At 50.5% G+C, this 27886-nt stretch overlaps 1 protein-coding gene across 6 annotated transcripts in view; it reads right to left on the bottom strand.

The window, feature by feature from the left end:
- BRD4 (bromodomain containing 4) overlaps positions 1-27886 on the bottom strand; it is a 95318-nt gene that overhangs the window by 6752 nt on the left and 60680 nt on the right. For 5 of the 6 annotated variants that reach the window (XM_047776758.1, XM_047776759.1, XM_047776757.1 and 2 more), the window contains 12 exons: positions 26222-26359; positions 24822-24957; positions 22494-22783; positions 21461-21823; positions 20517-20645; positions 14224-14433; positions 13457-13656; positions 12818-13113; positions 11647-11757; positions 2038-2090; positions 1540-1912; positions 327-926 (listed from right to left, as the gene is read on the bottom strand). In XM_047776758.1, the coding sequence (XP_047632714.1) occupies positions 327-926; positions 1540-1912; positions 2038-2090; positions 11647-11757; positions 12818-13113; positions 13457-13656; positions 14224-14433; positions 20517-20645; positions 21461-21823; positions 22494-22783; positions 24822-24957; positions 26222-26359 (2899 nt within the window). Of the gene's footprint in view, positions 1-326; positions 927-1539; positions 1913-2037; positions 2091-4495; positions 6844-11646; positions 11758-12817; positions 13114-13456; positions 13657-14223; positions 14434-20516; positions 20646-21460; positions 21824-22493; positions 22784-24821; positions 24958-26221; positions 26360-27886 lie in introns of those variants that run through there. The other variant, XM_047776762.1, reaches the window with a different exon arrangement.

Below are 27886 nucleotides of genomic sequence, written 5' to 3'. Positions count from 1 at the left end.
TTCCTAGTTGGATTTGTTTCTGCTGAGCCACCACGCAACTCTGTACTGTGACACTCTTTTGACTGTGAGATCCAAGAAAACGGACAATAGAGACCTTATCCTGTCATCTCAGCTTGCAAGCAAGATGGACACCTGATTAAAACACTGTGTGAAGTATCATTGCATCCTTCCGGCTCTCTCTCAAACCAACCTAGAGCTTCTGAGGTTCAGTTCTGAGCCCACCTCAGCTTGCAGCACAAAACTGACCCAACTGGTTTCTCAAAAGACAAAACCTTGGATCTAGGGCGAGCCTCCCTGGAGCAGGGGCAGGGTGGTGGTACACTTACCAGTTGAGTAGGGGTCTGACTTGTGGTGCCGGGGTGAAGGGTGATGTTGGATGACTTGCTGAGGCTTGGCAGGCTGCGGCGGAGGTGGCTGTTGGCCCGTGGGTGGGTGAGGAGGCTGCTGGCCTGGGGGAGGTGGGGGCTGCTGGATATGGGTAGGGAACTGCATGGGCTGCATATGCACGGGCCGTGGCGGTGGCTGGTGCTGCTGCTGGGGTGGTGGCTGTGGCTGGGGTGGTGGCGGAGGTGGCTGCTGCTGCTGCTGCTGCTGTAGCTGCTGCTGCACAGAGGGGTGAGGAGGGGGTGGCAGAGGGGGCGGGGGCTGGGACTGCACCTTCACGGAAGGGAGTAGTGGTGTGGGTGGCTGCACCTTCTGCAGCTGCTGCAAATAGAGCTGCATCTGCATGGAGGTGAGGGGTGGAGCAGGTGGATCTTCATCCTCCTGCAGTAGCACTTGGGGGGGCTGAGCCATGGGGGGTTGTGGGATCAAGGGTGGCTGGGCCAGGGCAGGTGATACAGCTGGGGGACGGGCAGTCTTGGGGGGCAGGGCGGCAGCTCGGTTACTGGGCCGTGATGGCTGCTGAGGCAGCGCATTGTGCAAAGCTGGAATGACACAACAGCGGGGCAGTGAGGCTCACATGCCCAGTGGCCCCCAGTCCAATCTTCCTCTCATTCTCATCTCCTACTTGCCTCCTTCAACTGGAAACCTCCCCCCACCCTCCTTGGCTTCCCCCAAACTGCAGTATAAGAACAGTGTTCAGAGAGGTCTACAGGATCGGGCCTCTCACCTGCACCCTCATGCCCTACACTCCACACCTCCAACCTTCCTCCCTTCCTTCCAACTGCTCTGCGGGACAAGTCCTCCCTTATTCCTATAGTTATGTGCTCTACAGTATGTGTGCCCTTCAAACCCTCTATCCCTGACGAGAAGCCACAGAGGGGTCACATCTTTCTCCAACTCACACTATGCCTGGCCTAGCGGAAGATACGAATCAGTATCTTCTGTGGCACTAACTTTCTGTGCAAGGTCTGGCCTGGTGTCCCTTGTGTAATTTCCATAATGGCTCTGAGAAGCTGCTAACTTCCTCTTAGAGAGAAGACAACTGAGGGTAACTTAAGAGGAATTCTACAAGTTATGCAAAGTGCCCCAGCAGTGGGTAAGACCAGGGTGGGAAGGGGCCCTCCCAACACCTTGGTAAGCATGGTTGTAGCTCACCTGGAGGAGAGACCACCGAGTGCTGGTTAAGATGAGGCGGAGTGCTGTGCTCGGGAGGCTGGGGCAGGTGAGGGGGCAGCTCAGGCTGCGGCAGGTGCAAGATGGGCTGGGTGAAGTGACCAATGGGGTCGAACACGCTGCCTGGGAGTTGGGGTTCCAGGACAGGCACCTGCGCGGCGATGAAGGGCGGAGGCGAGGACTTCATTGCAGGGGCTGTCTGCTGTGGCATGGACGGTGGGGGAGGCGGGGGTGGGGGCTGCTGTTGCTGCTGCTGCTGCTGCTGCGGCTGTGGGGGCTGCTGGGGAGGCGGCGGGGGCTGCTGGGGCATGGGGGCCGGGGCCTGCTGCATCTGCTGATGGTGGTGGTGATGGTGCTGCAGACAGAGAGACTGACATCAGGCAGGGCGACCCAGCCTGGATCAGACACAAGGTCCCCCCAGCGCCTACAGAGGCAGGTGGCTACTGCTCACCTGCCAAAGGACACCCAGAAACCACATACCTTCTTCTGCTCCCTCCCAGGGTGCCCCTTCTTTTTTGACTTCGGAGCCATCTCTGTGGAGGAAAAGAGAAGGTGGTAAGGCTATAGGGAAGACTGGGAGTTGGCCTTGAATGCAGAGCGAGGAGAGAACAGAGGGTGAATTCAGGAGAAGGACCAGTGACAGTGACAGGGAAGGTGACTGGGTTCTGTATGGAATGGGAGTTGGTCACAGGGAAGGGAAAGACTTGTGAGGTGTCACCTACCCATTTGCCTGCCGCCTTTTCCTAGCAGGGACCATGCCCAAAAAGCTTCCCTGCCAAGCTCCAAACCACTAGCTCCATTAAAAGAAGATACCGAATGCATTGGGAGCTGAGCTATGAGATCTCCTTGTGGGTCAGAGGCCTAGTCTAGAGTGACCTGAACAATTGCACCCCAACTGGCTTTGCCTTGGAACCATGTTAATGTCCATCTGACAGCTTGGCAAAATGAGGCTCAGAGAAGTTAAGGGACTTGCCCCAGGTCACACAGCTAAAAAGTTAACAATTCAGTGGCCTCCAAGGGCACTACCTTCTGAAGCTCGCTCCTTCCTACTCTCCCAGGGGAAGCAGAGATTTGAGTTGGGGTGAGAGAGACCACTGTTGCCAGCATGGGCCAAGGCCTGGCCACATAGCCGCGGGACAGGTAAGGAGAGTGATGACAAGGGAGAAGGACACAGTGTATCGTACTTTGCAGTGGGAGAGACGGATGCAGGCAGGTCAGCCAGGCAACCTCCCTGGACAACCAGGAGCAAATGGGGGAGGTGCTCAATGTCATAACTAGTAAAGGAAACCTCTGGCCAGACTCCCCTTCCTCTCAGGAGACGGGTGCCTCAGAAAAGTCCCTGTGTTGGGATGCAGTCAATGTGCTGCAGGGAGAAAGCAGTATGTGTCCCAGCTCCTCAGGAGCAGATAACTTGTTGCTACAAATGCGTGGACACATCTGGGGTGTGCCTGTCTCTGTGAGGAGTGCACAAGAACCAACATGACCCCCTCTGCTCCCACTCCAGAGGTTTATGCTAGTGAACTTCTGTCAGCTGGGTGTCACTGCTGGGTGCAAACCTTGGAGAGGGAGAAAGGGAAAGTAGGCCCAGAAGCCCAACTAGTGCTACAGAGTTAGGAGATGATGAAGTCACTAACCACCAGGTGGGAGGTGGGACCTATGTTGCCTTTTGGATTCCTGTCACTGAGAGGCACCTCATGGCTTGGCCTGGCATCCCCTGGGCTCCCTGCCAGGGTGATGGCTCTTGATGCTGGTGTTGGAGGACACACGCTTTTGCCCAAAGTGGGGGCTACCTTTGCTGGTAGCTGCTTCATGGAGGGCCGTGCTAAGCTTCTGTGAGGTGCATGGTCTCAGGGTGCATGCAGCGCATGACCAAAAGTGATCAGAAGGGGCCTTTTGCCCTGCAAGAGCTCACCATTTCATGCAAGAGACAAGACAATGACACAAACCTCAGCAGCTACTGACATATGTCCTCACACAAATGGCAGCAACTGGGGACACCTGGGACAAGGGAACTGTAGGCCCAGCCCCAAACCCAGACACTAGATATGCCAGGATATAGGGCTCAGGACTCTGGGTCACATATGAAACCTGGTGAGGACACTCCTGTGGTTCACACATACAAAAGGGAGCTGTGTGGGTGATTTGCAAGATGAGGGCCACAGGACAGAGTAGGAACACTGGACTACATAGGCCGGAGGCCCAGGACCAAGGGTACCCTATATACATAGGGGTAAAGCATGGCAGAGAGAGGATGCTGAGCCAAGGGAGTGGGAGAGGCCAGGGCACTTCTCCAGGCCAAGATCCTTTCCAGTATGGATTCCGGTAACAGAAACTGCTGTTCAGGAGAGGCTGGGGGCAGCTGCTTGTGCACCTTTGGGGGGCTGGGGTAGGAAGTGGGCCAATGGGTAAAGTCTGATCAGGACAGGACATTGTGCTATGTGGAGAAGGCTAGGCAGGGTCAGGGGAAAAAACACTTTTTTCTACCATAAAAGAGGGCCAGTGGCTCTGAGCCCAAACTCCCCACAGCCATGAGGAGAGGCCCACATGGGAACTAGTAGAGGCAAAATGTGATGTGGCCCTGAGAATCTATGGAGTGAGTGGATTTCAGCTGCCTTAGAAAGGTCACTGGGAGTATGTATTATTCCAAGGCTTCAGAGAAGTGCTGGGCAGGGCAGGCCTGAATGGGAGAGAAGGTGGGAGGTATATAGCAGACCCCAGGACCAGAGGACCAAAGGGACCAGCAGTGCAGACCAAAGGATGCTGGAGCCTGTTTGGGACAGCCACATTTGGTTCACTTGAACCAAGCCACATCTTGGTTCACTGGTTCACCGAGCCTTGTGTTGGAGTTACTGGTAGGGAGACAAGACAGGAAATGCACAATTTCACAACACACCAACCCCAAAACACCCCCACACAAAACTCTCTAGAAAGGGTTACATGAAGATGGCCTCAAGTACTGTGTTATCTTTATTCCATGAAAATCTTGAACTCAACACAAATTTCATCTTTACATAGGATGGTAATTGTACAAAGAATTAAAACGTTTTTTGTAAAATCTGATTAAAACACTGATTCCTCCCCACTCCCCCACCCAACTCAAGGGAAGGAGACAGGATAGAAGGTAAGGGCAGAGTTGCAGAGCCCCTCAACTGAACCAACTGAGAGCTTCAGCACTAGGAGTTGCCTGGGCCTCCCACTCCTCCTACAGCAACTCCTCAGGCCCAGCTGGCACCTCCCACTGCCCGCATGCTGGAGGCTGCCATCAAGGAGTGAACGGGCTTCTGCTCTCTGTTCTGTTCCTGGGACACTGGGCATAGATGGCAGTCAGGTCTAGAGATCAAGTTCTCTGCCAGATGGAAGCCCCATAGGCAAGAGGGATGGGATCCCTGGACAGTAAGGGTGCGATGACCACACATGACAGCTGGCCTGTGGCTATAGCTCGTGTGCACGAGTGGGAAGGGGTGGGGCAGCACACAGGCCAACACTGTGGGAATCTAGCCTGCCATCTGTTCCAAGACAGCAGAATCTTCCCAGAAAGACAATGCCAGCGGCTTCCCAACTGTCCTGTGGGAATCTCTGGGCATAAAGCCCCCTGGCCCTAGACAGGCCGAGCTGTACTGGGAACCCATAAAACACAGGCCAAAGGGCAGCTCAAAATAATTTGTTTGGCAAATGGAGTTTGACTGGAAGCTAACAGGACAGAGGACCAGGGAGCAGCCTAGGAACTTTTAAGTATCACTGCAGGGCCCTGGAGGCTCTGGGAAGGCTGAATCTAGAACCCAAGGCCAAGGTCAGTCTAGGAAAGTTAGAGCTGCTTGGGCCCAAGGCCTTAAGGAGCTGAGAGGAGTGCCAGGGTTTCTGCACAGGTGGTGGCCAGCTGCACCTCCTCAAGGCTGCTTCTAGCTTCAAAAGAAAGCAGACTCCAAGACGCCAGGAGACAGCTAGGCTTTAAAGAAGTACACACAAACTACACTTAAAACAAAAAAGCTCTTTGAAACGCAGATGCTATTCCTTAGGGGACTTTTCATGTCAGGCAATTTTCTGCTGAGATGCTGGATTCATGACCAAAAAAGGGCCAATACTTATTTTTAGAGAGAGAGAGAGAGAGAGAGAGAGAGAGAGAAAACAAAAACCCCAAAAAACTCCCCCCAAAACACATATTCAGTACCTCTCAGAGGGCTTGGATGATGTGGCCACCCTGACCTGCCACACTCCCAGTGGTTGCCATCATTTAGGAGGGTACTTGCACTGGTAATGCGCCTCAGAGATGTGCACAGAACAGGCCTCAAAGGCTCTGCCGCCCATAGTGACTGACCTGCTATTCTGGGTTTTGAGAGCCCTTTCTTTCACACTAGGCCCAGATCCCAACTCCACTGGGGAAAGGGATGATGGGCTACAGGAGCCAGGTCAGCTGGCTGCATGGCCACTACTCCCAGGATGCCCATCACTGATGGCCTGGCAACTCCTGCCCACTGTAGCCTGCTTCTAATTACCTGGGAGGAATGGGGAGGCAGCCTAGGAGGTACTTTCCCTATGTGACTTTAGGAGAAGAGGCCAAAAGAAGTTGGGAAAATGCCCAACAGACAACAACGGGAACAATGAAAACAGAAGAAAGACTGCAGGGGAACTGTGGGTCAGCTGTGGCTGATGACAGGATCCAGCTAATGGAGCCTCATGGGCCACCAGAGCAAAGGTTTACTGGGGGTCAGCCCCAGTGAGCCTTGGGGCCCAGCTGGCCTCGTCTCTAAAACCCCATTTCTCACTTCGGAAAGCTCTAGATATCAGGGTGTTCTTCCTTAGGCTGAGTGAGATCTTCCCTGGGCTAGTATCATTGCAAGGTCCAGGAGAGAAGCAGTTAGGATCCAGAGTCCCAGAAAAAGACGGAGGGGTGAAGAGAGAAAACATTTGTGATGGGTCCTTGCACACAGAGCAGCACCACATGTATGTGTGTGCAGGGGGACTGTCATCATCCTTTGGGAGATGCCACCCCACCAAAGGACCCCAGACGACCAGGGAGGCTGGGCAGGACCGCCAGGCAGTCTTTACACAGGAGGCCCGGGTGAACAGCCAGGCAGGCAGCCTTCCCGGAGGCGGGACTAGGCGTGAGCTGCTGGGCATGACTAATCCACCCCAGGGGACAGGCCCAGGGCTCTGAGGAATTCCATAACTTGATGGAGTCCTGTCCCTTTCACGGAAGAAAATGGACTTAAGCTATAGCTTGCTGGGAAGGAATCTGGAACTGAAGACCGTTTTATTAAGAGTCCGTGTCCAATGATTAGGCAGGACCTACATAGAGGAAGAGAGAAACCAGTGTGAGAGAAATGGTGTGGAATGTACCATTCAAGTCATAAGAACAGAAGAACCACAGACTGAGTCAGCCTCCTCTTCCCTGCTTGCTGTCAGGGCTCAGAGAACAGCACCGCAGACTAGGAGTTCCGCCCCCTGCCTAAACAGCTGTGGGTGGGGACAGACCCACCTTCCCCTTAGAAGAGCCTGGGATCCAGCAGGCGTAAATAGCTCCAGAACTGCCTGAGCCTGTTTATGCTTCTAGACAGAACTGCTTCCAGTAATGAGTTCCATGTGTGCCAAGTGCAGGCTGGTGCCTTCTTTTCTGGTCTTTGCACCTTTCTTTTCTGGTCTTTGCACCTAAGAGGCTCCCCTGCCTATCCTTCTTGCCATCACTTCTGAAGAACTGGTGTGTCAGGCCCATTAGGCATCCACTGATGCTGAGATTATCCCCCCAGGGTCTGCTTTTCTGCACCATGTCTATCTCAGAGAGGTGATGCTGACTTTTCCTCAGGGCTTGGTGAAGATAAGAAACCTCAAGAAAGGGGCTCTGGAGTGCAGGACCTCTAGCTTACAGCCTCACCTGCATTCCTTCAGACCCCCAAAAACAAACACAGAAAATTATAAAAAGTGGAGCTGGTTATATACACTGTTGAGTAGAACAAAAAATAAAAACAGGTTCAGGAAGAAAGTTGTCCTTTCTTTTTTCTGCAGCTCCTCTTGACTGGGGAAGGGGCATGGGGCTTGTTTCCAACCACATAGCAAAGCAGACCTTCTGTTGGAGAGGATGCAACCAACACTGCACTCCCATGGACACCAAGGGCGCATATGGGAAAAACCCGCTCACCAGTTGGCCTCTCATTCAGGGCACATTCCACAAGGCTTGCCCTCACCCATGAGCACCAGATTCCCTCTAGCTACAACCCCTGTGAGTGGTGAGGGGTTACCTGGCGGTGCAGGCAGACCAGCTAGGCTGTGTCCCTCCAGTTCTCTTCTCACCCCAACCCCTGCCAGGGGACTTACCCCTTTCCCAAGAGCAAGCGTCACACCCTTGGAACAGCAGCAGCAGGCCCCAAATTGGGAATGGAATCAAGTCCTCCCAAGACCCCAGGGATCGGAAGCTGAGGCTGGTTGTCTGGGAAGAATGCCCCATGGCCTCTGTCTGCACTTTCCAGCTCAAATCTTTCCAAAACATCAAGCATTCCTTTTCCCCCTGGAGCTATTAAGAAACACCCACATGCTCCGATCCTGGGAAAAGGAAACCATGAGACAAAAATAGATGGAGTGCACTCCCTCTGCAACTAGAAGACTAGGACCAAGTCCAAGAGAATAACCCCATACTTCCCTGAACTCCTGGTCCCAGCCCAGGCTAGGGCCACTCCTGAGAGGGACAGGAGCTGTGTGTGTCCACCCCTGGCCCCCAAAAGACCTGTGGGTAGCATTTTGGAAGAGTCAGACATCAGCAATGTGATGGGGTGAAAGCTTAAGATGGCTCAGCAGCAGTGGGATGGTGGCACTAGTACCAGCAACCCCCATTCAAATACTGAACCTTCAAGTAGACCCAAAATTTAGCTAGGATCAAAGCCCAATGGAAGACTACGACCCAAGTAACAGCTGGGTTCAGAAGATGTGATGGGACTGGCTGACAGTGCTGCATGCTACTAGGCAGGAGGAAGAATACATGGTGGTCTGAGGCAGAGTTGGGAAAGAAACACCCCCCCGCCCTAGTCTGTAGACCCACTGCTTCAGCCCAAGGACCTGCCCATGTTCTAACAAGTTGGTGGAATCCTTGCCTATGGACAGTGACCAGAGAGGAGTCTGTGTACCACTACCTTAGCCCCAATTTAGTGCCTCTATTCTTTTGGTGATTCATGTCTTTAGGCTGTGTTGGCAGAAAAGACAAAATAGGCCCTTATAGGAATTTCAGCTCTAATCCAAATGGAGAATAAGAACAAGGAGAGCAAAACAAGCCCCCAAAGACCAAGAACACCTTCAATGCCCCCCGCCAAGCCCCATCCCCCCAAGGCAGAACCACCTAGAACTGGTCCCAGCAAGAGCAGCTGCTGGAGGAGCTGCCTTGAGAGCAACTGCAGTTTCCTGTGCAGAACGGGACAGCAGATTGCTACATGCAGTGGAAATGGGGCACAGGCTCCCACTTTGGCACCTGAACTGTCTGAGCTGCAGGGCACAAACCTATAGTGTGGGTAAAAGCTCTCAGCTGGCCCAGACAGAGCTCTCCAGCACACATGGATGGCAAAGGAAAAGTCAGGACCACAAAAACCAAGGAAAGCCTCAAAAAACTCAAGGTGGGGAGAATGCCTGGGAAGGAAAAGGAGCTAGTGCAGCCGAGGGAGCCATCAGGGCTGGATTTCTGGAGCCTGGGAGCCTGTAGGCTGGCGGCTCCAAGACTGTAAATCTCGCCCTCCTTCCCGCCAGGACAGCTGTTCCCAGGACTCTCAGATTACTTGTTGCACAATCTTTCCATTTCTTTAAAAGGGGGAAAAATGTGAGAAAAAAAAAATCTCGGCAGCAGCAAAGACCTGTTAGAAATGCTGTTATGGTCGCTCCACAGCAGGCAGCATGTAGGGCACTCAGAAGCATAGGAGTGTTCCTGCCTAAAGCAAATGTACCCTGAAAAGCTCAGGGGCCAAGGACAAAGGCCACAGTCACAGTTTGCAATTGAGACATCAGGATGTGATAGTCATAACCCTGTAAGGTGCCACACGGGACGGGACCAAGCCACGTTCTTTTGACAATCAGGTCCTTTGCCAATTTCAACTTTGGGGGTTTTCTTTGGTTGCTCAGATGTCAGGAAAAAAGGCTGCGAAACCTGGTAGGAAAAGCTCGATAAAAAACTCAGGAGGTACAAAACTCCAGAGGCAAAAGCAAACCCAAGGCCTGGCAGGCAATGAAAGAGAGAAGTTAGCAGCCATCAGGAATGCTAATTGGATCCAAGAACATGGCCATTCACCCTGCTGAGGATGGTAGGCCCTGGCCTGGGGCCAGCTCTGCTTGAGCAAGCGCAGGGGTGCAGCACCTCCTGCTGGTCAGCTGATTTTTTGGTGTGTGTGGTCTTTTTAGTGCTGCACTCACAGCACATGAAGGTTTCTCAGGCTGGCCTACGCCACAGTCACAGCAATGCCAGATCTGAGCCGCATCTTCGACCTACACCACAGCTCATGGCAATGCTGGATCCTTAACCCACAGAAGCCATGGGTAGAACCTGCATCCTCACGGATACTAGTCAGATTAGTTTCCGCTGAGCCGTGAGTGGAACTGATTTTTTTTTTTTTTTAATAAAAGCAATGGAAATGGGTCCTAGTGAGGAAGAAAAAAGGTGAAGGATGGAGACAAAGGCAGCCAGCAAACTACCCACAGCAGTCTCTGCATACAATTTACAGAACATACCTAAAGAATTTATCACTCTGACCCAAAAAAATTGGCATCCCAGAGAAGCCCTTATCCACTTCATGGTGAGCCCCCTACTCATTTGGGAAGTTTGGTGTCCTTATTTATAAAGGGGAAGAGGAACAGGGACAAGGCCCAGAGGCCTTCTTATCCTCAGCTTCCCTGGACAGAGCTGGGTTGAGCCCACACAAGGACCTGTGGACCCATACACCAGAGCAGCACCACTCTTTCCAACTGCTCTAAGCGATCCTCAAACTTTCTTCACATCACCAGGTCACATTATTTATGTGAAAAGATTAAGTGGAACATACTGTTTTTTTATGTTTATTTTTCTTTTCACTTTTTGTTTTGTTGTTTTGGGTTTTCTTCAGCCGTGCCCGCAGCATGGGCAAGTTCCCAAGTCAAGGACTGGAGCCGCTTGAAGTGACAATGCTGGATCCTTAACCTGCTGCACCATAGGGGAACTCCCTTAAGTGGAGCTTATTGCTTATTTTCAGTAAGAATAAAATATCAGAGATGGGATAGGTACATGAAAAAATATGCCAGGAGTCTTCATTGCCCAAACATGTTTCCCACTGTGAATATGCACACTGCAGCCTGCCTGCTGAGCTGATGGAGCTGGGCCTGCCCAGGGACAACCTTGCTTGCCCAGACAGAGAAGGCCAATTTTGCCTCACAGAACAAAGCTGGTCACCAGGCTTCTTCCCTAGTCTCTCCTCTGGGCAATCTGAGCATGTACTGCCCTGAGAATAATCAGGAAAGCTTTATTTGGAGGAAAGGTCCCCTTCCCCACCACACAGCACTCAGCATCTCCACCTGCTTCTACCTCCCATGTCGAAGCTGTTGCTCAGGCACACCAGGGGGTACGCGTGCAGGCCCACGGAGCATGGAGAAAAGAACTGTTAGAGGTACCGGACACACAAGTCTAAGTGCGTGCAGTTAGGAGCAGCCAAGGCAGCAGTAAGCACACTCTGGGGAGGTGGCAGTGCCCCAAGCCCTGGGGACAGCAGGGCTAAAAGCAGACTGATCCACACCTGCCAAAGCACATAACCTGGAAGGGCTGTGCTGCATGCAATTGTGACACAGGGAAGACTGTGAAGCCTGCCAGGTCACATCAAGGTTAATTCCATCATCTGCCCCTACTTTGTTTTCCAGGGCTCTGCAGTGCCAATACCCCTGGCCCACCTGTCCTCCCCGCAACCCAGGCCATGGGGGTACAAAGTGCAGGGCTATCCACCCACATCCTCCCTCCTCTATTAGAGGTTAACATGATGGCCAGGTAGATGGGAGGGCCCAGCAGGTTCTTATGACTGCCATCTCTGGTCTCTAGCAGCCTGGACGCAAGACTGAGCACAGGCAGGAGTGCAACTAGACTCCAAGTTAATGACACCTAACCTGTTTCAGAGTCTTCGCTGTCAGAGGAGCTGGACTCGCTGGTGCTTTCTGACTCTGAGGATGAGAAGCCCTTCATCTTGGAGGAGCCAGCAATCACGTCAACTTTCTCAGCTGCAATAAAGCAACAGGGACAGAGTCAAGCAATGCCCAGAGTCCCACTAGCCAGAGGGATGCTCCAAATGGCCAGCTGCAATTGTTCCAGACCCTGACCAGTCCCACACTTCCCAGAGGTAAGCTGCTAGTCCTACCACACTTGCTAGTCAAAACCTTGACTTAAACTGGACTTTCAAGGCCCTTCCAACCTCTCAAAATACCCCTCTGCAGGACTCACTGAGGATTAAGAGACCAGGACAGGATTAATATAAGGAACTGATGGGCTTATGCTCTCTTGTTACTTCTCTGGCAGTGAGGAGAGATGATCTAAAGGGAACATGAGGGAGACAAAGCAAGACAAGGAAAGAGCCCCAAGGGATATCCTAGAACCTCAGTGTGCAGACTGAGGCTAGTGTCACTGGCAATGCGCCAGAGAGAGAGGGGCCACAGGACCCCAAAAGTCAGCCTGCGTTGGAATGAAGGCTGTGTGCAAAACCCTGATGTGGATCCTAAGTTGTACTCATCTTAAGACAAAAGCTGTGAGCCAAGACAAGGCACTGATACAAAAGAGCTGCTTGGAAGATTTGTAGACAGGAGATCGCAGTGAGGTAGAGAAGACAGTAGGCAGGTGCAGTAGCAACTTAATGTCTTTCCTCCTAGCCATGGCCCCCAACAAAGAGACCTCAAAGAAGTAGGGGAGGGTGGCTTTTGGGGAATACTCAGTGGCAGGCAGCAGAAGATGAAAACTGCTGCTGCTTAGAACAAGGCTTAGGACATCGAGGTGCAGGTGGATCCAAGACGGCCACCCAGCAGAGGCTGAGAAAGACACCAACAGCTCATGGTCGAGCATGACGTCACAACACTTCAGCAGTTTCTACACTGAGAACACAGATTTTATAACGGTGGGGGAGCCTATCGAAGAAGAGGGCTGAGACTGGAAGGCAAAGTTAACTGAAGGTGCCAACGGGGTGGTGGGGCAGTGGAATTGGGCAGCTCACCAACAGAGGTGCAAGGGTGGCAGCTTGGCACGACTGCTGAGCACTAGGAACCCCCCCCCCCCCAGGGGGCCAAAGGGCACCTTGAGGTTTCCTTTTCTTCCGTAAACAGGAGGTGACATAGCGCTCCAGTTCACGCAGAGTAGATGGCTTCAGGGTCTCGAAGTCAATCTCAATCTCATCAGGGTTGGAGTTCTTGAGCGAGGGCTCTCGAGACTGAATGATGTGCACCACGCGGCCCAGCTTTTCACCAGGGAGCTTGTTGATGTCCAAGCTAAGCTGTCGCTTTTCCTCATACGACATAGGCTTGCACTTGTCCTCTTCTTCCGACTCATATGCAGGAGGGGGCTTGTTCTTCAAGGGTGCTGGCTCCTTCTTGCTATGAAGGGGTGATGCAGACACTATTAGGAATGGGCCCCTGGGGAAAGCTGGGCACCCATCCCTCCATCTGGGGCTTGGGGAGGCTTCCACATCCCCACCCAGCTGGTCTTCACAGAAAGCAAGGGATGCTAGCAATACCTTTCTGGGAGCACACGGGTGCAGCTGAGACTGCAAAGGGTAAGCCAAGGGCTGTTGCAGCTTGTCTTTGCTGTCCACACCATGCTACCTGATATCCTTCCTCCCTCAAAGGTCCATCCCAGAGAAAAGGGAAGAGAGGCAGCCTCCCCCTACCATCAGGAGTCCCCACCTGGCATTCTTGGGAGCAGGGGTGGCCCACAGACCTTGTGTTGCTGTTGCTGCTATTATTTTTCTTGGTCTTTTTGGGAGGAAGTTCCTTGGCTTTGCTTTTCTTATTCTCCTCCACCTCCTCTTTCTTTTTGTGCTTTTCTTTTTTCTTTTCCTTTTTGTCTTTCTCCTTTTTCTTTGGTTTGTTCTGCTGGGGCTGTGAAAGGGCTGCAAGCTGCTCGTGCACGGCTTTGAGCTGTGAAGACAGGCAAGACACCCACCTATCACCCTGATCTCTGCATGGATCCTTAGCACTGGGGTTCTACAATGAAGGAGGCAGAGGGTGAGGGCTGGCCCTCAGCTCCATGACCTGTTGTCTCACCCAGATTTCCAAAGTGCCCATGCTCAACAGAGACTGTGAAACACAGGAGCTACTCAAGCCCCATGGCAATCCTGGTTCTCTTCTAAAGAGATTGAGCAAAAGTGCATAAACAAATGTGGCCTAATGGCCAGCTTTTAGGTAGAGGGGCATATAGGAAGGCCCAGGAAAGACAGTCATAGTGGCTTGGCTTCCTTCCAGACACGAGAATAATTCAGAAGCTTCACCGCTGCCCAGAGAATGGCCATGTCATCCCACCCCCATACACAGTTTACATGTAAGTATGATCAACATGCATTTGGCCCAGCACAAGGGGGACCAGTGGGAATTCTGCTTTTGCTGGAATTCAATGCCAAGGACATCACATGGAGACCTCTAGTGAGGTACCTATCCTTGGACCATAAATTAGAAAAGAGAGGGTGAAAATGGAGCAGGTGTCCTCACCTGCTCCTGGAGCTCAGCCAGTCGTTGGGCTCGTTCCTCCTCGGAGTCATCAGTGGAGCTGTCACTGTCTGAGGAGCTATCACTGCTGCTGTCACTGGATGAGGGTGGGGCCACGACCTTGGTGGGTGGTGGCACCGCTGGGGAGGACACAGCCACTACAGGCTCTTCGGGCTCATCTGGCATCTTGGCAAAGCGCATCTCAAACACATCCTGGAGAGGGGGATGGTAGGAAGAAGCCATGCCCATGAAGGCTGCTGGGTATGCAAGCACATGGGCTGGGGGCACCTGGACCACAGCCCAGCATCACCACACTATTGCTGGCTGCTGGAGTTGACTCAACAGGAAGCAAGAGCGAGGTTCAAAAAGGGCTGGGCCAATGGTTAGCCCCTTCCTGCCACCCCCCACCGCCCCCCCGGCTGCTCTTCTAATACTCCTCACCCAAATCTCTTCGAAGAGAAAGGTGCTCCTGACATGGCTTGGTACCCATTCCCTGGGAGACACAGCCCAGGTAAGGACACATGACCCACATCACAGGAGATAGCCAGCCCAATGAGGATAGCAGTCTGGGGATCCTTGACAACGGCAGGCCCAGACAGGACCCACAGAAAGAGTGCTCTGAGGCTCCTGTTAGGTCACTGCTCATTCAGTCAGCTCATCTCAAGGGAGTCTTCTGGATGCTAGGCCAAGCACCAGGACACAACAGTGAACAGGTGGGGCCTGCAGTCTTACAATTCCAGGCAGAGGGAACAAAGGCCTGGAAGTGAGAGTGTGTCCCACACAAAGCTCACGGCTCAGTGAGGAGATCAAGTCCTTGCTGCGGCTGGCATATAATTGAGAAGAGCCATGTCACTGGCTGCGGCATCTTCAAGGTACATCAAGCAATGTGAGAAATGTATAGAAGAAATAAGGGGCATTGAGGAGACAGGCTATGAGAGAGAGCCAGCCTTGTGAGGTGCAAGCAACCTGAGCAGAGATCCTAGGCTGACTGAGTACAGGATTCCATCCTAGGAGATGCTGAGACCTTCCAATTTTGAGATTCAGAAATCTGATGGAGTTGTGTGGGTAACAAAACCTAGGGGGCAGCAACCCTTCCTGGGTACCTGGAGGTTCAGCTGTGTGTTGCCTTGCCAACTAGTTGACAGGTCCCTCCCCATCCCAAGGGCTCCATCACCAAAAATCCAGTGATGACTTAGGAGTGAGGAGAGCAGTGGAAGGAACAGGGCTGGCTTCCCAGCAGGATTCTGAGACCTGCTTTAAGCCTGGAATAAGTCAGTCAACACGGCAAATCACATGATAGAAGGGGCCTTTCTCAAGTGTGAGTCAATGCCTGAGAGAACAGCACAGTCCAGAAAGGCCATGTGGTCGAGTTCCAAGGCTGCTATTCGAAACAGGTGTATTTGACAGAGCCTACCCTCTGCTATCTTAGTGGTTTTGAAGTTAAGTACTAGAAGGTCAGTAACTTTCTAATTTATTTCAGAAATAAATGAGCAGATCTGAGGGCAACAGAGAAGACAAACAGGAGGGATTACCAGAGACCATCACTGCTCAGGATGCCAGGGAGAGGAAGGCTTCATTCCAGATGAGCAAGACCCTCTGCCTACAACATCGTGGATGTGGGCAGGCTCAGGTCCCTAACACACATAAGCATCTGCAAGAACCAGGCTTGCTGTTAGATAAATGTGTCTAAGAAGGTATCAGGGCATCAGGATCCCAGAAAGGGAGGAGGTGTTAAGCAGGACCAAGAACTTGGTGCTGCTAGGAGGCGACCCTTTACCAAGTGGAAGCTGTGTCGTGTCACTCATCTGAATCTAGCCTCCTCTGCCAGCTGCCAGACAGTGCTACCCTTGCCACGGACATCCTTGCTCCTCCCCTACAGGCTGTGACTATTACGGAAATGGCAAGGCACCCACCCTCAGGCCTCCCCTCACTCCCTAGCTGCTTCTGGTCCTTGCCCTCCCAAGGCCCCAAGACAGCAAGGAGCATAAGACGAAAGGCTGCTGGCTTCCTGGTTGTGTCCAGATGAATGACCTTTATCTCCCACCTGCTCCTGCCCCAGTGCAGGGACATCCTGGGAAACACACTTGGGCCTGTGTGCCAGTAAGCCAAAGACTACCGCAGAAGATCTTTTCAAGTGGCAAAGACAAGTCTCACGCCTGCTCTGTGGTAGATAGGAATGATGTGCTCCCTCAAAGGACAAACACAAATACCTTTAAGAACTCTGAGTGCTAAAGTAGAAACAGCAAAGGGTGGCAAAGAGCCTTTGGGGAACCTGAGACATAAGAATGAGAGGGGCACAACAACAGCAGCAGCAGCAGAACCTGGGAAGAAGGTATGAAAAACAGAGAGGTCAAAGGGGCATGTAGCCAGGCAAAAGGATGGTAAAATTGAATGCGATACAGCCAGGACAACTATCTCAAGAGGCAGAGAGAAATGAACACCAATAACCAGCACCCACCATGGGAGCAGGGGCTCAGACCTTCTGTGCTAGGGCCATCAGTGCCTCGAGGGGAACCCATCTCCTCTGTCTGGTGTGATATTATCTCCACCGCACTCTAAGAATCTGGGCGCTCACACTTCTTGACAATAGAGAGAACACTGGTTTCAGTGTAAGCATCTCCTCTCACTAAAATGCTGACCAGGACCATCTACTCTGGGCTTCCCCAGATTGATGGAAAAATTCCCTGCTCTCCTCCTTTAGTGAAACAGACACGTTCAGGTATTAAGAGAATGCAGTGCATGAAGATTCCCAGGTGAACCAGACTACAACTGAGCGTAGCTGGAGACCTTAGGGGGAGGTCTGCCAGGCTGGCCCTTCTTTTGCCATGTTTGGATACTGCTGTGAGGTTCTGCCATACCTGGCATACCCAGGGCAGAGAGGCTGGAGGCAGGGAGCAAAATGCAGGCTGTGGGGGTCCACTAGGTCCCATGTGCTGGGGATGCAGCAGTAAGTGGATACTCAGATGCATACATACGCATGCACACACACACTCTCTCTCCCCCTCTTTTTTTTTTTTTTGTCTTTTCTAGGGTCACTTCCCACGGCATATGAGGTTCCCAGGCTAGGGGTCTAATTGGAGCTATAGCTACTGGCCTACGCCAGAGCCACTGCAACGTGGGACCCGAGCCGCGTCTGCAACTTATACCACAGCTCACAGCAACACCGGGTCCTTAACCCACTTAGCGAGGCCAGGGATCGAACCCACAACTTCTTGGTTCCTAGTCGGATTCGTTAACCACTGCACCACGATGGGAACTCCTCTCCTCCTCTCTCTTACACACACCTCAGAGGCTTCTTATCTCTGGGATCTAATGCAGGACCCCAACACATTTTTCTTTTTCATCTTTTGTCCTTTTAGGGCCACACCAGCAGCATATGGAAGTTCCCAGGCTAGGGGTCCAATTGGAGCTGTTGTTGCCGGCCTACGCCAGAGCCACGACAACGCCAGATCCGAGCCGCATCTGTGATCTACGCCACAGCTCACTGCAACGCCGAATCCTTAACCCACTGATCGAGGCCAGGGATCGAACCCACAACCTCATTGTTCCTAGTTGGATTCATTTCCGCTGTGCCACGACAGGAACTCTCCCAACACATTTTTCTGTTTATTTTTTCCTTGCTGTAAAAACAACTGCATATCACCATGAATTTGCACTTTCTCTCAAAACAAAACTCTGGTAATCCACACAGGTACAAAAGTTCCTAAATTACTCCTCACTTCATAATAAAACAGAGAGCAGAGGACAGTACCACTAGTAGCTCTGGGCCTACCAGCTAGGGTGGCAGCCCTCTCAGCTCAAGCAACTCTCAGACTCCCAAGGAAACTCTGAGCCCAGGGGCTCCTGGCTGTCTTTGTGACCACAGGTGCCAGGTGATAGGATGTAGATTTCCAAAGGCCCTGAATTTAGAGGCTGTGAGAGTAATATCAATTGGATCTTTCCCCATATAATTCTCTGGGTAAATCCCAGTCCTTGGAAACAGCCTAATTAAGAGATGGTAGGCTCTAACACCTCTTACCGAGGCAAACAAGGGCTAGGGTTCTGTTGCCTCTCCTCCCCAGTGGGCATAAACCATGCTGATTCTGGAGAGCTTTGAAAGAAGAAAAACAAAATCTGAAATGCTACAAATACAGGACCTGCCTTCTAGAGGAGAAGCTCACACAGAGGGCCTACCACATCAATTCTGCTAAAGATACTGCCACCCACTTTCTGGCACTGTTACTTTCAGTAGCATGGAGACCCATCCTACAGTGGGCAAAGAAGCTGGGGACAGAGGCAGTCTTGCGCTGAGTGGCTCACTGGGCATTGTCCCCTGTCCCACCTAAAGTGGACCCCCCTCAAGGGCAAGGATCTTTTCCTATCCAGCCTAGTATCTGGAGTCAGAAAAGAGATTGCTGTGTGATAAACATCTCAGCGTCCTCTTTGTCGAGTAAACGCCATGTCTGGATGTGCTCATGTCACTTTCAGAAGGAGAAAAACGCAAAAAAAAAAAAAAAACCAAAACCAAAACCAAAAGAGAACTTTCCCCAATCCCCTGCCGAACAGGCACAAAAATTAGGAAGACAGAAAGTAAGAATACATCAGAGGATATCTTCTTTCTTCTTAAATAAAGTAGCTCAAAACAGTAATCTTTGGTGCTGGAAGAGAACTTGTTTTGGTTTAGCTGTTTGCATGAGGGCAAATAAAGGTCAGGGGTATTAATCTGAGCAAAGGCTACCCCACAAGTCCTCAGGCATGGAGGAGGGAGAGGGAGTCTCTGAGGGCACAACTGCCACTTGGTGGCTATGTATGAGAATTGCAGCAAAATTATAATGTCTGAGCTGCTTCAAAGATGAAAAACGCAAATTGTGAAAAAGGCGCCCTGTGAAGAAAGCAGACAACACAGCACAAAACTAAATAGCATCTCTGTCCATGGCCATACCACCCTGAATGTGCCCAATCTCATCTAAATAGTCTCCCCTCCAAAAACAAAAAACCTCAGAGAAAACAGAATTAAAATAAACTAAATAAATTAAAACAGCCAGTAAAAAGGAAAAAAAACTTCAAGTCTTAAGTACGTGTTTAAATAACAATAGCTATGTCCAGTCTATTAAGGTTTTTTCCCCCCCTACGTTTTCAGGACACATCCTTTAAAACAAAGGCTCACCCAGATGGGCCCAAAGTGAAAGAACAAAGGACACCATGCCTTGGTCCAATGTGATGATGTAGGTACATACTATGCTAGTGAATGTGGGACAATGTGTGGAGCTAACAGGGCTGGGAGATAGGCAAGCAGCAGGGCTCAGGTGACCTCTGACAGCCACTGACCCATAGGTCACCAAAGGCTTTTCTGCAAGTCCTCACTTCCGTCCTGGAAACATTTTTCAGACGGCTAAGAAAGCCTGACACAGGATATGCAGACCGGACCTGTACCTTTTCAGCAGGTGGCCCAGCCCACAGCCTGCTATGATCCCAAAAGCAAAAGTGCAAGCGAGGGCCTTGGGAAGAAGAGGCTGGGAATTTTTAATATGTATAGTTTAAAAGAATTAAAAAAACAAAAAACAAAAACCCAGACTTTAACAGTACTAAATACTGAATTTATTCTCCATAATTTTTAATTCCTGAACTCTGTTGGAAATTTGGGTATATATTTGGATATATATATATATATATATCCCATTTTTTGAATAAAGAGAAATGGAATTAGTTCACACTGCCCCCTCCCTTCCACCCATGTGTGCACTCCACAGTGTTTATCACCCAGAATCAACTCCTAGGGGCCATAAATCCCACTCATCAGGGCATCATGGCCACACAGAACATCTAGAAGCAGCCATCCTGCAGTTAAAAGGCAACAAAGGCTTTCAAGGCTCTGGTGAAGAAAGCCCACAGTTGAACATTATTTCAGCTCACAACTATGACAGTGTCTACCTGGCAAGAGTGTCCCTTGTCGACTTGAAACAGGTCTGTTTTGGAGAAGAGGTTGGGCCATGTAGCATGTGTACTCTTCTGGCCAAGGGCACCCCAATACAGGTGGGGTTGTGGGGTGGGACTTTCAGTGGGACACCCCCAAACCCCTAATGTCCAAGAACAAAACCAATCACCCTGCTTTAATTATAATGAAATAATCCCAATGTAAAATGTACATTTTTCTGACTTTAGTTCACTCTTTCAAAGCAACATGGCATACTACCAAAGAAAGTATAAAATAAAAATAAATAAATAAAATTTCCAAAGCCCACAGAGGCCTGGCCCACCCAGGACCCCAGCCTGCTCTGCTGCAGGATGACACACCTGGAGCTTCCCCAGAGCCTCACCTGGAGCTTGCGGGCCATGGCCACCACCTCATGGTCAGGAGGGTTATACTTGTAGCAGTTGGAGAACATCAATCGGACATCGGCACCAAATTCCTGAGCATCGCGGTACTCACGGGCCTCCAGTTTAGACTGGAAAAACAGGACAAGTGCTGGTTAACCATGGCTGCCCCTGCTCCAATGGGGAGGGGGCAGCAAGGAGGGCTGCCTGTAGGAAAAAGGTGGCTTCTCAAAAGCTCTGGGTTTAACCCAGACCCTAGTAGGAAAAGGTTATCACTGCAGTGCTAGCATGAGGTAGAAAAAGAAACACTCAACAGTAAATCTCAGGGCTAGGAACTGTTCTGCTAGTATCCAAACCTACTCACCACGCCTGGCTAAAAGACGAATGGACACAGAATTCACAGAAGCTTAAACCAGAATTGTAAAGGGAGTGCTAGACCCAACTCTGACCTGATGTATACTTGCCTTTGTGACATAGGACAGGACACTGGTCAAAGGGAAGACAGCAATGTTCCCTGCTCTGCCCAAGTTTGAGCAGGTTTATTCAACTCGGAATAGGAGAAAAATGCCAAAAAGCTTAAAATAAACAAAACTTCAAAATACATTACAATGAAAATGCCAGCACTTGCCTGTTCCATGACACAGAGCCTGGCAAAGTCACCACTCCCTAAACTCTCCTGGAGCATCTACCACATGAAGGCATCTATGGGCACTGGGCCTCAAGGCCACAAAGGGTTTGTCTTCAGCAGAGGGGTCAGCACTGCTGTGACCAAAATGGCCAGAGGATCTCAGATATCTCCCACAATCCCCAGCAGGGGGTGCTAGGCTTCTTTGGGCTGGTAAGAAGAGTTTTGTCAGCTACTCCTCTTGGAGAGGCCTCCTCCTGGACAGGCCTTCCTTGTCCCAGGGAGCCCATTCCCCACCTCCTGGGGGGTACATCCACTCACCTTTATAGTGCTCATGTCCATGGGGTGCTTGATGATGTCACAGTAGTCATGTAGGCCCAGCGCCTCCACGTCCACGGGCTTGTAGAATGGCCAGGCGTAAGCCGCATGCTTCTTGGCAAACATTTCCTTGAGGATGCCACTACAGCACTTAAGCTGCTCTGAGACCTTGCTGCTCTTATCTGGCGCTGGGTGCTGCTGCGAGTCAGGCACATCCTTCTTCGGAGGCTTAACAGGCCGGCTGCTCTCCCGCCGGGGGCCCAGCTTGGTGGTCTTGGGCTCCGGGGGCAGTGAGGGAGGCTCGTGAATGGGGTCGATGGTGGTGGGGGTGGTGGTGTCTGCTTTCCTCTTAACCCCCTTCTTTGTCTGCCGAGAGCACAGGCGTGATAGGCACGGTCAGAAGCGGCAGCCGGCACAGCGGGCCCTCAGGGTCACTCCTGAAGCCAGGTCCTTTCTAGGGTCTCAACACTCACAGGGAACAGGGCCCAAAGGTAATTCCACAGGTGAAGGATTGAAGACAGGGAGACCCTGTCCCACCACTCTGTTCTGCAGCTGGGACAGGACCCTGCCAGTGGCAGGAAAAAGCACACAACTGAGTGTGGGATCTGCTTATTGGAGACCATAGAGTCCTCCTAAAGCAGTTTTCTACAGACCAGGGAACTCTCCTAGAGCCAACCCTTGTCACTCTGGCCACCCATGGGAGGTATATCTCGGAACATGTTTAGACAGCATCTGCAAACATGTGGTCTAAATTAGAAATGGGGGGAGCATAGCAACTCCCTGGGAGGTTTGACTCAATTAGGGGATCTTTCTGTGTCAGCAGGGTAGTAGCTTCTGGGCTATACTCATTTAAACACAGCATGATTCAACCCCCAACCCCGCAACACCCACAAGTGCCCCAAGAACCAGAAGGACAGGTGACTGTTTACTGTAAGTCTCAATGAAATGGAGAGGAAGGAGGAAGGGGTCATTTAGCTGAGGCGGCAGGAGCCAGCCAGTGGCCAGGCTGAGCTAGACACATGCAGAGAATGCTCACCTTCACAGGTTGTGGGGTGGCCGCAATGATGGGTGGGTGGCTCTGCACGGGCTGGGGGGCTGGAGCGGGTGGGGGTGGTGGTTGAGGGGGCACCGGCGGGGGCGTCTGCAGTGGCTGGGGAGGTACCACTGTCATAACAGGGGTCTGGACGATGAGGTCTGGGGTGACGGCAGGGAAGGGGTGAGGAGTGGCCTGCACGGGTGGAGGATTCTGCTGAGGGGTCTGGGTCTGCGGAGGAGTCGATGCTTGTGTTGTGTTTGGTACCGCAGAGACGCCAGGTTTTGCCGACACTAGCAATCATAAAAAGAACAGGTGGTTAGATGCTGTGCCTGCATGCTGGCTGACCTTGTGGGGAGACACTGCCACACGTGGTGAGCACTCATCTGCATGGGCATGGCACACAGTATCACTTATTTGCCTAAGAGACAGAACAGCGGAATATCCTGGACCTCAGCAAGATCTGTCCACCTGTCCCAGGGGGCTTCCAAGAGCAGTGACATACCGTATTCTACACTTCCTGGGGTGTCCTAGCTCCAAATCCTGACTTGGGCAAAGACTCCCCCCCTCCCTCACCCATGAGCATGAAGGCCTGAGTCAAAGGAGCAGGGAACATACAGTGAGAGTCAGCATCAGGACAGTGATAGAGAGCAAGTAAACAAACAAAAAGCTCCTTGGCACTTTCAGACAGAGCTGCCCTCACTCCCAGAAATGTTCCTTCCTCAGTAAGCATTTTTGGCAGGGGGCCGGAATCAGCAACCCTGGCCAAGGTTTCTGGAAACTGACAAGCCCCTACCTCCTGAGACACAGTGGGAGGCCAGACAGTTGCTGCCCTTTATAACCAGCTCAGACTATCTCCCTGCAATTGTGCAGGAGAGTTGCAACACCAAGGCCCCATGTCTGTCCTTTGTAAATACCAAACCCCTTGTCCCAGGCAGGGAGAGTGGGGCTCCTTGGTTTAAAAATACTGAATGCTTCTGGGCAAGTTGCATGGCTAAGGGATGACCTTCAAGACCATCTCTCCTTGACTACCCCTCAGTACTGCAGGGGATTTAGCCAACTGCCTTCGCTCCCACAAAGTCAGTACTTCTGCACGAGAAAGGAAAGCAGGTGAAAGCCCACTCCTTAAGAGAAGCAAACAACTCACAGCACAGGCCACCTAGCAAGCATTGCTTTTCTGCAGCATGGAGCTGCAGATGATAAGATGCAGAAGGTAGCTGCTAGAACTTTTCCTAGGCAGAAACATTTCACAAGTGGTCTACTCTCTACCAGCTGGCCTTTGGAATCCTTTGGCAGGTAGGGGGTAGGGATGGGTGCTAAAATATACAAAGAGGACTTGACTTCAGAAGACTATCAAATAGCAAACCTCAAGGATCTAGGAGCAGAATATTAATTAAAACTGCCTTTGATAGGGTTAATTTCTTTTATCTAAAAAAAAACAAAAAAAAAAACCTAGGAGTTCCTGTCGTGGCTCAGTGGAAACAAATCTGACTAGTTTCCATGAGGAGGCAAGTTTGATCTCTGGCATCACTCAGTGGGTTTAGGATCCAGCGTTGCCACGAACTGCGGCATAGGCCAGCAGCTACAGCTCCAATTCGACCCCTAACCTAGGAACCTCCATATGCTGTGGGCACAGCCCTAAAAAGACAAAAATAATAAAATTAAAAACAAAGACTATCTGTGGCACTGGTGAGATAAAGAATTCAAATAACTGTTAATTTTTTTTTTTTTGGTCTTTTTGCCATTTCTTGGGCTGCTCCCGCGGCATATGGAGGTTCCCAGGCTAGGGGTCTAATTGGAGCTGTAGCCGACGGCCTATGCCAGAGCCACAGCAACGAGGGATCCGAGCCTCGTCTGCGACCTACACCACAGCTCACGGCAACGCCAGATCCTTAACCCACTGAGCAAGGGCAGTGATTGAACCTGCAACCTCATGGTTCCTAGTCGGATTTGTTAACCACTGTGCCACAACGGGAACTCTTGTTAAATGTTTTGAAAAGGTTATAATACTTTCTTTTTAACTGAAGTTCATCAAAAATGGCAAGGCCCATTTTTTTCTACTTTGGGGGAGGGTCACATGATCATATGACCCTCTGGGGCAGTTCCCCTGATGAACCTGGCCTCACCATACCCAAAACAGCAACAAGGCAACCAGAGCATATAATACAGCTATTATATTATATGGTATTATACTATATGGTGATGTATCCCACCACTCCTAGTCTCCCAATGAACTTGGAGAAGGTTGAAAACAATGAGGGAGAAAAATAAAGCCAATTTCCTTATTTTGGTGTGAAGCTAACAGTGCTAGGGACACCAAAAGTACCCTACCTGCTTCTTTCCTCCCACGTCCTCTTCCTTTTGCCTGGACTATCATGATCTCAGTTTCTTCTGTGGGCAGTTCGTTGATTTTTTGCAAGAAGAGCTTCTCCAGAGCTTCTGCCATTAAGACTATGTCATCTCCAGGCTAAAAGAGGAGACACATGGTGTGAAGGTTGCAAAGCCCTCCCCACCTTTCTAGACAGAGCAAGAGCTCCTCACCCTCTGCCCCAGGGTCCTTTACCAACCTGAACCCCAAAGGGCTGCAACAAAGCTGCACTATCTGGTATCATGGAGGATTCACACACCTGCAGGTCTGCTACCTTTCTAGTCTTTTAAGCTCTGGTCTAAGAAACTATCTTAATGCCATAAGTGTCCATCCAGCTCTGCCAATCACAGGCAGGGGCCCTCCCCTGCAGTAGAGCCTCCACTGACACAATGCAACTTCAACAGAATTATGTAAATTCTTTTGCCACAGATGTGTGAGCAGGGTTCCAATAATGTTCCCCTGTGTACCCCCAAGGCAGCTCACTGGGGCTCGGAGGAATGCCCATTGCTCACCGCCTTATGGGTTCCTACTCTGCCACCTCATCTATAACATATGATTCCCATTCAGCTCTAAGTTGAGAATTTCATCTGTGCACATTTCACTTAAACCTAGTGAAGAGAGTTGAGATTATGAACAAATGACCCAATTTCATGACACAGCCAAGTTGAATGATTTAGCTACTATGGCCACGAGTTGTCAATGGTCACGTCCACGGTTCCAGATGTGGCAGGCCCCACTGCAACCTCACATTTAGGTTTCTGTTTGAGCACACCTTTTCATAACTACATTTTATTAGGCTCCTTCCTGATAATCTGTCATCTAAACAGACTCTTTAATGTGTTATCACTATCCTTTTATTTATATACATAAATATAAATATGTATATACAAACACATATATAAAGTCTTATTGAAGTATAGTTAACTTACAAGTTTGTGATAATTTCTGCTGGACAACAAACTGACCCGGTCATATATATACACACATCCATTCTCTCTCAAATTCTTTTCTCACATATATTATCAAAGAATACCGGTTATTAGAGTTCTCGGTGCTATACAGCAGTGTACTGTCCTTTTCATACCTTCTCTTCTGGACATGCTCAAGAATCAAAATCCCAAGGGCATCAGAAGAGCAAACTTTAAGCTAACAAAGACAGCTTAGAAACATGGCCAAAACGTTTGTGGTCTCAAAAGAAACACATCTAGTCACAGGCAAAACCAGTGGCCCCATTCATCTCTGCCTGCAATGGTCTCTTGTCAGACTCAATCCTATCTGCTCCTAGAACCCCTGTCCTGGGTTCCAGACATGCCCACCTCCTCCTTTTCCCCAGGGCAGATGAACACAAGCCCCCACATCTCACCTTGTTGTAGATGTAACAATTTGTAAACATAGTGTTGAAGTCCTGGATACATTCCTGAGCATTCCAGTAATAGTTGTTTTCCAAGCGCTTCTTTATTGTTCCCATATCCATAGGTGTTTTAATGATTTTATAGTAATCCTGGAGAGCAGAGAGAAAGGCCAATGGTCACTTCTGCAGCCATATGGCAGTCATAGGTAGGCCTGTGGATCTCGCTCCAGATCATTCCATAGGAATGTGGACCTAACCTATTTCACAGCATTAGTGAGCCATCTCATGGGGGACCCCCCCAAGATAAAGTGGATCAGGAAAGGACTATTAAACGCTGAGTGGCAATTTAGTGGGGACACATACAAGTTTGCCAACTGCCCTGTCTGGGAACAGGTTGTCTTTACTGAGATAAAAGTTTTCCTTTTTTTAAAAAAAATGTTTAAATATCCTTTCATTTTTAATAAGCAATGGGGAAAGCATACAGCCTTTTAAAAAGTGGTTCTTGGAGTTACCTTGTGGCACAGTGGGTTAAGGATCTAGCACTGTCACTGCAATGGTTTGGTCCACTGCTGTGGCATGGGTTCAATTCCTGGCCTGGGAACTCTTACGTGCCACAGGTGCAGTGTTCCTTACTCCCAAGTAGTGGTTCTTATCTCGTTAAAATAAGCCATGGTAGGTTCTACTTTTTCCACACCATTTGAAATTTTCCATATCCATAAAACACAAAATCCTATGGAACCAGCATTCAGGCCCACCAACAACTGGATCCCTTGCTTCTTGTCACACTGAAGAACCACAGAACAAAAGCCTCTACCTTCAGTCAAGTTCATTGCACTTCCATTTCTTCTACCTACATGGAGTCTACTACTAAGGATCCACTAGTATCTGGATACAGTTCAACAACTAACCAGGTTAAGTGACAGATAAGGAAACAAAGGGACAGCCTTCACAATCTTTAGTTTAAAACAAACAAAAAACCTCCCAGCAGCCCCACTCCTCAAACCTTCAGAACTTACTCTACAGGTGCTTAACAAAAGAAGCCAGATGTCAGGGGTAGATGTTCTAAATAGCTTTTAGAATCTAACTCTATCATCATACCTTTTCTATAAATCCAAATCTATTCTAAAAACAAAAGCTTATTTATAAAAACCACTATAGGAGAAACTTTGGACAGATCCGGCAGTGCCCAGATTTCTAAGTGGAAGGACCACAGAAGGCCGGGCATGAAGGGAGACCTGCATGGAGCCAGCCAGCCCCACCAAGAACCACATACTCTGAGGCTCCCATAATTAGGCTCAGGTGAAGTATGAGAACCAAGTCCAAGGTGCAATCTGACAGCAGAGGGGCAGGCCTATGTTTTAGCAAGCACTGAGATCATGCCCAGGAACAGGGGTGGACAGTACTGAAAAGGTGAACAATAAGTGTTAAGGTTCTGAGTTGCTCTTGCACTCATGAGAAAGGAACAGAAGCCACAGCATACACATAAGGGCTGGTACAGATCACAGTCCTGCCCCAACCGGGGCTGCACACACCAGCCTAGTTGCCCTGGCCAGGAGGCATTAAGAGGAGACTGAACCAGACTTTCTGTACTGTATTTGCTCTGACCACCTTTCCCGAGAGAACGAAGACCAAATATATATGCCCCAGGGAAAATTTAGATTTTATTCTGTGGCCAAA

Source organism: Phacochoerus africanus, chromosome 4, assembly GCF_016906955.1.
Source record: "Phacochoerus africanus isolate WHEZ1 chromosome 4, ROS_Pafr_v1, whole genome shotgun sequence".
Lineage (NCBI taxonomy): Eukaryota > Metazoa > Chordata > Mammalia > Artiodactyla > Suidae > Phacochoerus > Phacochoerus africanus.
This window is presented reverse-complemented; position numbering and strand designations above follow the sequence as displayed.